At 48.8% G+C, this 13,345-nt stretch overlaps 1 protein-coding gene across 1 annotated transcript; it reads right to left on the bottom strand.

Annotated features, from left to right (window-relative positions):
- Positions 1 to 4,873: 4,873 nt before the first annotated feature.
- On the bottom strand, positions 4,874 to 12,765 carry TLR2 (toll like receptor 2). Its single transcript, XM_090036439.1, has 2 exons — positions 12,207 to 12,765; positions 4,874 to 8,582 (listed from the first exon to the last, which is right to left on the bottom strand). Exon 2 carries the CDS (start codon positions 8,572 to 8,574, stop codon positions 6,220 to 6,222), a length of 2,355 nt encoding a protein of 784 aa, XP_089892565.1. The 5' UTR covers positions 8,575 to 8,582; positions 12,207 to 12,765; the 3' UTR covers positions 4,874 to 6,219.
- Positions 12,766 to 13,345: the final 580 nt, after the last annotated feature.

Genomic DNA, 13,345 nt, shown 5'->3' with positions numbered 1-13,345 from the left:
ATAATGAAAGCAGAAAGAAGTGCACAAGATTTTTTTCCCTTGGCTTTTTACTTCCACACTTTTCAGATGTTGAGTTGATGAGGTGTGGTGTGGTTCAGACAACTGTCACAAACTAAAGTTCTTGTAATTTCTTAAAATGGGTTCTATACATGTTGGCATTAATGGGCATGTGTACATGACATGTCTTACTGTGCAGTTGCCTAGTTTACTGCAGAGTAAACGTATGCATTTTCACTTGCGCATGCTTACTGCACAGTTAAACCCCTTAAATGTGATTAAATTTGCTACCTGTAAATGCAGGTAGCAAAATTAACCATGATTAGTTACTGCATAGTAACGCATGTGTAGACACAACCCAGCAGCAAATTTACTGCCAGGTCTGACCCAGCCACTAGGGGGCCAGCCTGAAGCCAGCCCCAGGCTTGAAGTCTAGTAACCTCTCCTGCTCCAGGGCTCAGCTGCCTTTATGGCAGCTCCATCTGCAGGCTATAAAAGATTGCAGTCATTTTGTGCCCTGGGGCACGTGCACCAGAGAGCCTAAGGGCACTCACCGCAGGCCCTGTATCCCCCTGGGCAGGCCACAGCCCTGGTGTGTCTGCCTCCCAGCACAATAGCAGTGCTGCCTGGCACTGAACCACCACACACCAGCCAAGGCACTGCTGTCAGGTCAGTTGGATGCTGAACAGACCTGCAGACTGCTACAGCCCCTGACCAGCCCTGTCAGCTCCTCAAGGCTGCCTGCAGGCTGCTTCTGGCAGCAGGGCTAGTGCCACTTGCCTGCTGCACACCCCAGCAGCCTGTCCTGCACCTGCAGGTACTGTAGGGCATAGCCTCTGCCACATGGCTGCTGGTCCCATGCCATGCCCCTGCACGGGTGCTGCTAGCAGCTGCCTAGGGCTGGCAATAGCCAGATGGCCACACAGGGGCCCAAACAGCCAGCACAGGACCTAGCATGGCCTCATCCTCACTATGCAGGCCCAGCACCACCCACGTGTGCATGCCCGTGCCCTCCACCCAGGGCCCCAACTAGAGCCAGAAGGAGACTAGTGACCTCATGGCACTCTGGGGCAATGTGGAGGTGCTGCGCCAGTTGGAGTGGGGCTGGCACTACAATGCTCACATTTCTGAGGCCCTGTCAAGCTGAATGCAGGAGTGAGGGAATGACAGATCAATGCAGCAGTGATGCATAAAGGTCAAGGCTCTGTGCATGCAGTAGGTCACCATGACCGACCATATTTGAGCTAGCTGTTCTTTCCAAAACCATGCCCTTTATGAGGCAGCAGATCAGAATTTTGATGCCCTGGGACCAATGCCATAACCATGCCATAACCATGTGGTGTATTCCCACAAGGGTGGCTTGCCCAAGTCCCGAGTCAGAGGAGGGGTCCTCAGGCGTGTAGAGTTTCATCCTGCCCAGCTCCCTGGCTGCAGCCTCCAGCAGCAGCTCAGGGAGCCCTGGCTAGCACCTTCCTCAACAGCTATGCAGCTCCAGGCCCCGCCACAAGGAACAGTGGGCCATGTCACCACCAGTCATCAGCAGGGCCTGCTCCTCAAAGGGGAGGCAGCTGGGTGCCTACATGCCACACCCCACAGGCCAAGGACACCAGGCACAGCTGCACACCTTGGTCTGCTCGGAGGACCCCACCCCCACCCAAGCCTCGGCCCCTGCCTAACCCACCTGCACTCCCTTGGCCCCAGGTTTCCCCCCACAGCACACAGAGAGGCGGGACACAGTGCAAACCATTTTTAAAACCAGGAATGCTTTTAAGAGGAGCAGAACTGAATGGGGCAAGGGTGGATACAGGCTACCCACTGAGGGCTCGGGGCTCTCTGGCCTGCTGCCTTTGCCCCAGGAGCCCCACATAGGTCACACATCCCCTGTCTGCCCAGCAGTGGGGGGGGCACAACTTGCTGCCCTCACTGCTGCTGGGTGCGCAGGGATCATGTGCCCAGCATGGGGCTCCCAAGGGAAAGGCAGCAGAGCAAAGAGCCACGAGCCCACAGTAAGCAGCCTGCATCCACCTGTGCACAAATCTGGGGGGGGGCATATGCCCCCCCATGCCTCCCCCTGGGGATGCAAACAATGGCAGTGATCCACCCTATGCCCCCTGGATGAGCTGTCCATGGCTATGTCCCACTCCTTCCCCCCCCACTCCCCCCAACCCTGAGTACCATGCACTGCCCTGGCTAGGCAGCACCCCCAGCACCAGCCCCTGCCCCATTCTCTCCCTCAAGGCTCCCTGTGGGGGCCTTGATCTGTCCTGCCATGCCTCTTCCCTCCTCCATGCCCCTTCCCCTCTATACACTTACCTGCAGAGAGCTGCTTTCCATGCTGCCTGACTGTATTCCTGACTACACGCATGCATGCAGCCATGATGAACTCCAAAATGAACATGGGCCGGCAGTGTGGGGAGGCAGTCAGGAAGGCCAACCGTACCTTGTCATGCATCCAAAGATGCATCTCGAGCAGGTCCAAGGAGGTGATTCTCCCCCTCTATGCGGCACTGGTCAGGCCGCAGTTGGAGTACTGCGTCCAGTTCTGGGTGCTGCACTTCAAGAGGGATGTGGACAGCATGGAGAGGGTCCAGAGGAGGGCCACTCGCATGATCAGGGGACAGCAGGGCAGGCCCTATGAGGAGAGGCTATGGGACTTGAACCTGTTCAGCCTCCAAAAGAGAAGGCTGAGGGGGGATCTTGTGGCCTGTTATAAACTAGTCAGGGGGGATCAGCAGGCATTGGGGGAGTCCCTGTTCCCCCAAGCACTGCCAGAAGTGACCAGGAATAATGGTCACAAGCTGACGGAGGGTAGATTTAGGCTGGATGTCAGGAGGCGCTACTTCATGGTCAGGGCAGGTAGGATCTGGAACCAACTTCCAAGAGAGGTGGTGCAGGCTCCTACCCTGCGGGTTTTTAAAAGGAGGCTAGATGAACACCTTGCTGGGGTCGTTTGACCCCAGTACTCTTTCCTGCCAAGGCAGGGGGTCAGACTAGATGATCTACTCAGGTCCCTTCCGACCCTAGAAACTATGAAACTATGCACATGCACATGGTGCCCCCTGTGTCTCATTCCCGGCAGTCCCAAGCTGGACACCTTGCAAGCTAGAATGCTGCCTGCCTGCAGGGGGAAACCTGCTGTTTCCTGAGGGAACCAGGCATCTGGGGGTCCTGGCCCCATAGGGGAGAGGGTACCCAGGTATCCAGGGCCCTGGCCAGAAGGCATAATTTTGGTAAAAATTATCGGCTACAGCGTCCAAACAAAAGCTGATGGCTGATGTCATTTCCCCATTTATTGGTGCCGATCCAGTACACAACGGATATATTGGTGCACCTCTAGTGTATATCTCATGCCTAAGCCCCATGGGGATCCACAAATGAGGGATTCCTCCACCTGTCTTATTTGCCGTATCCAAGCTGGTATGTATGTTTTGAAAACATTTGCCAAATACAGAAAAATGCACTCATGGCCCAACACTTTATTTTAAAACATGGCCCAAAGATGTGCTAGTGATACTGTCCCCTTTTTATTCCCTAGCTTGGTATACTCAGATTCAATTTTTTTGCCTGTGTAAAGATTCTAGGCCACAGCTTTCATGTCCATGGAGCTTTAAGAAATCATATACACCATTGCCACCAAGCAATAGTATTTTGGGGTGGGAACACAACTCACCCCTCCTATTGAACCCCTTGTGTTGATAGTAGCCTTATATAGAATTTAGATTATGGTTTATATGGGATGGTTTGGATAGGGATGATCCTGCCTCAGGCACAGGGTTGGACTAGCTGACCTCTGGAGATCCCTTCCACCTTGGCCTCTCTTTATGATTCTGTGGAGTTGTTCTACTCTGCATGGAGTAGGTAAAGATTCATTAGAAAGATTCAAAAGAAAGCAAGAGGGAGCATGACTAGCTGTGTCTTAGGGTTCTCATTTAGTTTCCAGTCCCTGCTCTAATGATTATTTCTGCATTTTACCTGAATTTTTCATTAGATAAAATATATAAACAGTCCCCAGTGCAGTGACCAGAACCCTCACCTGTCTCAGGTGAGTGGCACAACTACTAAGAGTAAAATTAAACTCTCTGTTTCACCTAATGAAACTTGAATTGGGGAAACCACTAACCTGTTATCTGAAAGGAGGTACCGCTGTCACCTCTGCCTCAAGTTTTATTGTAAAGATCATCTACCTTCATTTTTAAAGATAATAGATGGGTCAAGAGAGACATCAGGCTTGTGATTCCTTAATTGAGGAGCCATGTCCTGAGAGCACAGAGTACAGCACCTAGGTCCCAGAGAGGGACAGGACTCAAAACACATTCCTCTGGTCAGTATTTCCCCAATTCACCTATCTAGGGCTCCTTGCTCGGCATTCTTTAGACCACAGTCTGAGGCATCTAACATTCCCCATGAATTATACAGGCAACAATAATAAGCTAGATCAATGTTGCTCAACCTTTTAGGGTGATGGGCTGAGTGCTTGCAACTCAGCTGCTCTGTGGACCACCACTACCCTACAGCAGGGAAAGAGGGCATGAAAAAAGACTTGGATGCCAATGTCAGAAGCAGAGGAGGGAGACTGGAAGAGAGCTTACCTCCAGTAAATATTATCTACCATAGGGGAAGGGGAGCAAGGTGGGAAGGGAAAGTGTAAAATTGTGCCTTCAATGAGGAAGAGGAGAAAGCAGTATGGCACATGGCAGGAAAGGGGATGGGCAGGGCCAAGCTGCTTGTTGCTGAACCCTTGTGCCACAGGCTGGATTCAGTCATGAGCCATAGGTTGAGCACCACTGAGCTAGATACGTGGATTCATAAACTGAAAACAATCAAACACATTTAAAATAATTTATAAAAGTTTGTGATTATGCATTTGATGCAGGACATTACCTCACACAGAGTTTACACATGAAGGGATGTAGAGACTACAGTAGTAAAACTCCAAACAGTTTTCTGTCCTGAGTTTATATATCACTTTAATGCAAATGCCATTACTACAGGAGATTACACTTTGCTGGTGTAACCTGGGCAGTACTCCAAGAGGTACCCCCTCTCCAATTGAAGGGATCAAAGCAGGTGCACAAGCACTGTGGGAGGTGTAGGAACTCTCCTCTCCCTATAGAGCACAGCCAGACTACCAATGGGGACTTAATCATATACCTTTTAATACTGGGAACATAATAGGCATAAATCAGAAGGTATAGTGGACACTACAATGCCCCAAGGGGGCAGGATTCAACAAAGGTTAGACACTTACAACCATTGACAAAAAACAGGGTTAATATAAAACACAAACAGCAGAACAAACAATACGGGTTGGTGAAATATAAAAAGGCATAAAATGCAAAATGTCAAATGACAAGGAAATATAGGGCCTTGGTACCTGGAAGGGGAGAAAACAACAGCCCCTTTCCACTGCAAGATTTGCTTCTTGTTATCTCATTCACCCCAAGTCACCTCAGCTGGGACTTAAACACAGATCTCCCATGTGGTAGGCAGGAACGCTGCCACACAGCCACTACTGACAATACTGCCGCAGTCGGCTAGGGGTCTTGACCTTCCCGGAGCCCTAGCCTCACGTCAAGCTGCCTGGTCTCTAATTGGAGGAGTTGGAAGCAGAGCTGGGAACCTCTCAGGTCACTGCTCAGATCCTTCCTGGAGCAGGGGGAGCCTCTCCTGCTGGCTGCAGCCTCTCATAGGGGATCCTGGAGCCCAGTGGGGAGCCTCTCCTGCTGGCCACATGCCACGCTGCCTGCAGGTCCTGCTCTTTCAGGCTTTTCCAGGGCACTGCTCCTGCCCCGCTGGCTCAGCTCTTGCCAGCTCTGTGAAGCTCCTTCCTTGTTGTCCCTCACCGGTCTCTCCCCTGAGTCAGCCCACGCTGTCCCTTTTATCCCCCTCCAGGTGACCCAAGGGGCCAATGGGGACATGGGGGGGTGGGGGGAGGGGTGAGTCTCTGGGGCCTGACTGGTGCAGAAAGGGAATCCCAAATCCTCCAATCATCTTTTACCCCTTCAAAACCCCTGGGCCAAATCATTACCAGATTGGTGAGGAAAAGGAATCCCAAGTCCTCTAATCATCTTTGGCCCTTTCAAAACCCCTGGGGTAGGTCACTGCCAGCTAGCCTGTCACACTGGCAATCAATGGCAAAACACAATATGAAGAAAAGATTTAAAAATAGTATTTTTGTAGTAGTCTACAGGATTTCCAATGTTCAGTCTTAAAAGGCCAATCCTAAGATTTTAATGCTGTTCTCAAATTAAACCAAAATATTTGCTGCTGCACTTCCTCAAGAGGCCATTCCAGGTAGGTCTTTGTGTTCATTAATTTCCTCAGTTTGCAGAACCTTTTGGGAATCGCCTTCCCCCGAATGGGCTCTAAAAGAATCAGAATAGCTGTATCATTGTTCTCATCAAAGAGGCGAAAGTGGGAGAAGTCCAGCTCATACTTGCACCACTCGCTCTGCACAAAGTGCTCTGACAGCACAAACAACGTCTTATGACTCTTCTCAATGGAGTCAATGATGTTATCAACGATCCACTTCCCAGGCACAAAATCCCGTTTGTGAAGACATAGTCTCAGAGGGGGGTTGGCATGCTCCAGTTCCTGTACCATTAACTCTTCAACCCATTCAGAGTCTCTCTCACTGTAAGAAACAAAAGCATCATAGCAGACATCCTTTGTTTGCACTTTCTGTGGCTTCCTTTTTGCTTGAAGCCAAGCCCAGGTCATTTTCATATACCAGAATGCATGCAGCTTGTACCCCACAATCACAATGAGCAGGATGAACAAGAACTGCAGAACACAGATTGAGGACACCACCAGTGTTTGGTGGCATTCCATCAGCGAAAGCTGAGCAGCTTCCACCTGCTTCCCTCTCACAGCAGATGGAGAGTCACAAATGTAGTTTTCTGGCCAGTCAGCCAACACATTGGCTATTCCTGCCTCAGACTGAATGAAGGAGAGAAATTCACAAGAGCAGACAAAATTATTGTCCCCAGCCTCCAGCCTCTTCATGTTCTTAAAGGATTCATATTCTCCCTTAGAGAAACTGTTTAACTTGTTTCTTGTGATTGTCAGACCTGCTACAGCAGGAAGGAGTGTAGCATCTGGTAAGGCCTTTAATTTGTTTTGGGCAATGTATAGCTCTTGGAGGAATGGGAGCTCTATTCTAAATTCAATCAGGTTGTTGCTACTAACATCCAAAACTTCAAGAGTTGGAGGAATGCAACCTGTTAGCTTGGGGATTTGAGTGCCTGATAGATTTAAATACTTCAGGTTTTCTGGCCATTCACATACTTCTGGCATCTGTCCAAAATTATTCTGGCTAATGTCTAGTTGTGCTAGTTTCTGTAGGTGAGCTAAACTTTTTCCAGTCATCTTTATATCACTTAGAGAATTCTGACTTAAATTTAAAGTGTTCAGAACAGGCCAAGCGCCCATACATGCTGAATGCTCCAAAGCGGGATCTGAAAGCAAGTTGTCACTAAGGTCAAGATACTCCAGTGAATGCAAATGTTGTGAAACGAGGCAAGGAACCAAGAAGACCTTAGTATTGCCAACAGTGATTTTCGTAAGGTTACCTATAAGATTGGACAGGCTATGAAGATCTGAAAACACATAAAATCTTTCTATGACCAAGGTCCATATTGTCACTACTTTAACAGGACTTGGCTTGTCTACATGAATTGGTCCAGACCAGTGTCCAGTCCCCTGAAATATACAGTCTTCTACCTCCAGCTCTACCAATTGCCTCATGTTCGCCATGATGCCCATCATACTAGGGATGCTTTCATCTGTAAGCAAAACATTTCTAAACAGGAGTTTCTTCATAACAGAAGGAATCATGATATTCAGTAACATAGTTTCATTATCTGTCCTGAAGGCTATATTTCTCAGTTCTAAGCAGGTTACAGAATTTACAAGGTCCCCCAGAATTGCTGACAGCACAGAAATGCTTCTTACATTTATGATGATGTGATTTATGTTCCTAATGGATTTCAAACTTCCCTGTTCATACCAATGGAGCTTTTCTCCCTGAATTTCAAGTTGCTCAAGAACAGTAATTCCTTCAAAGTCCTGCTGCCGTATAGCAAGGAAGCGATCTTTATTCCCAAGGTACAGATTTCTCAGATTTTTAAGATTAGAAAACAGGGACCCTTCTCCCAGTTCTGCATAGAAATTACCCTGTATGTCCAGGTGCTGTAAGGAAACAAAGTCCCTGAACCAAGTCGGTGACAAGCGAGTCAAGTTATTATTGGATAAATCCAAATGCTCCAGTTTTCCAAGGGAGTGAAATGAATCCTCATCTATTGTCCAAATTTGATTTGATTGCAGCAACAGCACTCGGAGGTTCAAGCCTGACCTCAGGTCATTTTCACTGATATGTTCTATCTTGTTGTGGGCCAGGTTTAGTCCTGTGATTTCACTTGTTAGCCCCGAAGGAATGGAGTTCAGCCCCAAGGAAGAACAGTCACAAAAATGAGCAGCATCACACGAAGGACAAACCTGCTTCACAGCTCTTTCTTCTGAAACCTTTGCAGTTATGACTGTGTAGATGATCCACAGTCTCCAGATTTGTTTAATCATGATTTTATCTAAAATTTAAAATAGGGACAGTGTTTTCAGTTTTCAAAAAGCATAATTTTAAGACAAAATTAAACTAGCCCCTATGGAGATATACTCTTAAAAGTGTCAGAGGGGATTTGATTCAATATCTTTTGAAGAGAAAAAAGACTAATTTCAAGCAATAACATATTCACTTAATAAAAATCATATTGTACATAAATGTGGTAGAATTATTTCCTGTTTGACATTTAATTCCTTTTTTTATTCTTCTCTCCCTTTTGAAATGAGGAACAAGTAGTTAATTGAGAAATACAGCAGTTTATTAAAAAAAAAATATGTAAACATGACATAAATTAGTGATCTAGTCCTTAACATGCTCAATAAAAAATTGTTTCAGCAAACTATTACTTTTACATGCACATTTGTCATCACCCCCCAGATTTTATTTGCAGATATAAACAGATTTGGAACTGGAGGGTGCTTATACTTCCTGCGTATTCCAAATCCGTGAAGTCAATGAGACTTGTGGGCAATCACTATCTTGTAAGGAGCATGTTCTTTCATATTTAAATGTTCTATTCTGTAACCTCTATATATAGTTTCCTGGATAAATGAAAGAAAATGATCTGCAGATATTTAAAGCTTTTCCCTTAACCTTCATCTACTTTGATGTTTTGCTTGTGAAGTCTTTGGAGCAGAGAATATCTTTGCCTAGACGTCTATGCCATCCTGGAAATATTGATAATGAAGCCCAACCTAGAGGATTTAGCACTGGAGCAGCATTGGCTCCTACAGAGCTAGTGGTTCCATTGTGCTGATAAACCCTCTCTGTTTTTTGAATATTTTGATTTGCATCTCTGTGGCAGTCCTTTGCAGATGGACAGGAACAGCTGTGTTACTCCAAGCAGGTTGCTATGGACTGGTCCAGACACTTGACTAGACTTGCCACCATCAGCCCCTCTTCTGCCCAAACTACAGAAGGAAAGAAAATCCACACTGTTCCAGATCCTTTGTCCTTCTTCCCTGGTACATTCACACCCCATTCCCTGGGGAAGACTGCGATAAAACTAGATTTTCCAATGTTCCAATTTTTATCTTAGCTATAAGACCTTCCTACCTCTTAGGATTTAAGAGAAATTTAAAAGCAAAACAACTTCCTTTACTTCTCAGGCAGGCAGTAAATTGAAGAAGTAATATTGCTGCAAAAGTGTTGTTGCATTAACTTTTAAAATGCATAAATATTTTCCTCCCTCATCCTATACCTCCAGTAAGAGACTCCCTGTCCACCCACAAAGGCTCTAACAATGACCTTATTCCATTTTTTTTCCTATTAGTGCCACTTCTCCTAAATCTCAAACTTTGGGAACTGAACAGAAACAGCATCACAGTCAATGACTACCCCATTCACGCTTTTCCTAGCAAGTAGGTTCTTGACATTGTTGGAAGTTGGCAAGTGAGGGTGCCACTTAAGTGACTTACCACTCTGATGAACATGCTGTTTGTAATCAACCCAAGTGGGTAGTAACAGGAGCAGGCCTACTTTCTGCTGCCCAGTTTGAGCCCAACTACGAGCTATTAGTGAACATCAGGTTATTCTTATCCACAATAATACAAGCCACAAATAAAAGGATACTTAAAGTCAGTTGCTCAATGTCAGGAGCATTAACCAAATTTAAGAAGTATTTATGTTGAAGCAAGGACCCAGATTGACATTTTAATGGCTAAGAAAGCCCTAAAGAAAACACCCAGAAATGTGGCTACCTTAAACAGATAGAAAATTCAAGAGGAATAAAAATAAAGGGTGTTTTGGTCAACCAATGAGTGGGAAATTCTAGGTGATCTAAGCTATGGGCATTACCCAGCACAGTTGCCAGCACTTAATTTGACAGGCAGCCTAAGCAAAAACTGAACTTGGCTGAACTACAGTGCAAACCACTGTAAAATGCTCTTGAGCTATTTCTCATGTCTTTGAAACAATCAAGCGTTTCTGTAGTGTTGGTTATGTTGGGCATCTGTCCCAGCCTTCTCAACTATATTATGATAACAAATGCCAGGGAAAATCCCATTCCTGTTTGTTTTAATCTACTCCTACTCTCCCCTGCCTCATAATGCAGCATAAGATCTTGGCTTAATTTGCAGCCTTTCACATCCTTCTCTTGCAAAACAGCATTGGTATCTTGCCACTCCACATTATTATTGCCATCAGAAGAAGCATCTTTTTTCTTATCCACTTGTAAAAATTGCATGATATTACCAGCATTTATAAAAAAAATGGTTCTCAAGCAACCTTACAATTTGCTACGTGTTACATCATCTATGGACCCAACTGGGCTGATCATACACAGGGTTATCTTTACCTACACACGAAGTCTCACTGAAATCAACAGGGGAACTTGTGTAAAGTTAAGTAACCCTGTCACAGTTCATAGTACTGAGCCCTATATGAACATGGTCTGTATTATCATTCAATGTGCAGAGATTGTGCAAATTACATGTGGGGCTGGAAACCATCAGGACAAAGCTAAAATCATTACTGTACAAATAAGTGTCAACTATTCTATGGCTTTTGCAGCGTTTTGACACCAGAGACAATCTGTGGAATCAGCTCTAACACAATTGTTCCCACTGAGTGTCCAGCAACAGCACACGAAAGTGCCCGAAACTTCCCCCCTCCCCGCCACTGATCTTACAATTCGGCAAAAATGGGATGAAATAAAGAAATGGTCTAGTTGACACTTGTTTGTAATGATTTCAGGCTAGTCAATGGTTTCCAGCCCCACATGTAATTTGCAGGATCTCTGGATGTTGAACACAATCTATTTTCCCTCTTGGTAAGGTTTTGTGGGACCAACTCTCTATAGCTGGGAGAGGTGCCACAAAAAAAGGGCTTAACATGGGTTGTGACCCATGGGGCCCACAGCACCCGGGCATGCCCTATGACTGTTCAAGGGTGCTTCAGTGTGTGGTGCAGTGTTAGCCCAACGTCCGGCGTGCCAGCCTGGTGCACAAGAGAGAGCTCGCACTAGGAAACCGCATGGCTGCAAGCAGGGCCCCCAACTCTGTTTGAATTTAAACCTTGTGCGAGGCACTGCCATTAATGACTTCCCATCAGGAAAGCGAATGCACATAGATTCAGAGATGCTAGGGTTGGAAGGAACCTCAACAGATCATTGCCTCCTACATTTTAAAAACCCACCGGACAACGGCATAAATCAGATGTAACGTTTTTGATGTAACGTTTTTGAAAGCTATCACTGATTTCCCCGGTGACTGCCAGGCATCTCCTGGAGATTTCTCCAAGGCAAGGCCGGAGGGCTGGTTGGAAAAGCCGGGCTCCTCGCTTCTCTGTACTCAAAAAGCCGGGAGGGAAGAGACAGGGCTGGCGCGGAGAAGCTGGAGAGCCGCCGGCGCCGCATCTCTGCCAGCCCAAGCCGGGCAGGCTCAGGGATGCCGGTGCCCGTCCCGCTCCGGCTCTGCAGGTGCCTCTCTCTCTCTGCCAACACCCGCCGTCCCCAGCACACCCCGGGAGCGGGAGCCAGAGGCACCTCGGCGCCCACTGACCCGGGCGTGGATGCACCAGGCAGGAGGCAGCTCCGCTCCCGCTCCCGCTCCCGCTCCCGCCCCGGCCCCGGCCCCGGCCCCGGCCCCGGTACCTGCCGCTCCGCCGCGCGCCGAGCCGCCGGCGCCTGCAGCTACCTCAGGGGAAGTGCGGGCCGGGGAGCCGCGCGGCCGCCTCCGGCCCCGGCCCGCGCTTCCCCCTCCCACCAAGCGCCCAAGGGGGCAGGAGGCAGCCACAGCCCCTGGGGTGCCCCGACGTCCCTGCGAGGGCGCGAGCGTGGCTGGGGGCACAGACGGGATCCAGGAGAGCAAGCCGGAGGTCTCCCCTGGATATTAGGAAGACTCGTAGCCGCCGCACAGCCGCGGTTCTTCGCCATTAGGAGGGCTGTTGGCCCGAGGAGGGCTGTAAAGCCCTGGAACAGGTGCCCGGGAGAGGTGGTGCAAGCTCCATCCTTGGAGGTTTTCAAAACAAGCCTTGGCTGGGGTGATCAAGCACCTACTTTGAACACCTTCAAGAGAAATTTGGATGTTTTTCTTGCTGGGATCCTGTGACCCCAGCTGACTTCCTGCCCTGGGGCGGGGGGGCTGGATTCGGTGATCTTCCGAGGTCCCTTCCAGCCCTGATGTCTATGAAATCTATGATCTATTTGGGGGTGGCCCTGCTTTGAGCAGGGGGTCAACTAGATGCAGCACCATGGGGGGTGGGGTCTCAGGCCCAAAGCAAAGGGGCGCCAACGGGCACGAAAGCCGTGCGCGGCACAGAGCCTGGGAGGGCACGGCGACCGCCCGCAGGCAGCAGCTTTGGTGGTGGTGGCAGGGGCATAGCAGCAGCAAGCGGGGAGCTCCAGCAGGCAGTGGGGGTGGGATGAGCCGGGAGCTCCCTCAGGCAGCCACAGTGGTATTGGCAGTGGGGGGGGGGGGCTGCAGGGTGTGGTGAGCGCTGACCAGCAGTCAGCAACTATGTGCAGACGCTGCTAGGGGTGTCAGCAGCAAGGGGGCGGGTGATGGTGGGTGGCAACTCCACACAGGTACCACCGGCAGCACTTTTTGCAGGGGGTGCACCGCCAAGCTCAAGGGGCACATATGCACCTGCATGCACCCCCTGCGTGTCGCCAATGCCCAGAGGCGTCCCAACTGCTCTGTCAGCTGCTCTGTCAACTTCCCAGCCAGGGCGAGGTGCAAGACGGAGCCCCGAGAGGCTCGTTTGCAGGGGCATGGGGACAGAGGGAGAGTG

The sequence above is a fragment of the Crocodylus siamensis genome, chromosome 2 (genome assembly GCF_052110815.1).
Source record: "Crocodylus siamensis isolate JL-2025a chromosome 2, ASM5211081v1, whole genome shotgun sequence".
NCBI classification, from domain to species: domain Eukaryota; kingdom Metazoa; phylum Chordata; order Crocodylia; family Crocodylidae; genus Crocodylus; species Crocodylus siamensis.
The sequence above is the reverse complement of the archived record's forward strand: the minus strand, read 5'-3'. Positions and strand labels throughout refer to the sequence as shown.

Coding starts and splice junctions, on each gene's coding strand:
- TLR2 (XM_090036439.1), bottom strand. CDS start 8,574: ATGATTAAACAAATCTGGAGACTGTGGATCATCTACACAGTCATAACT.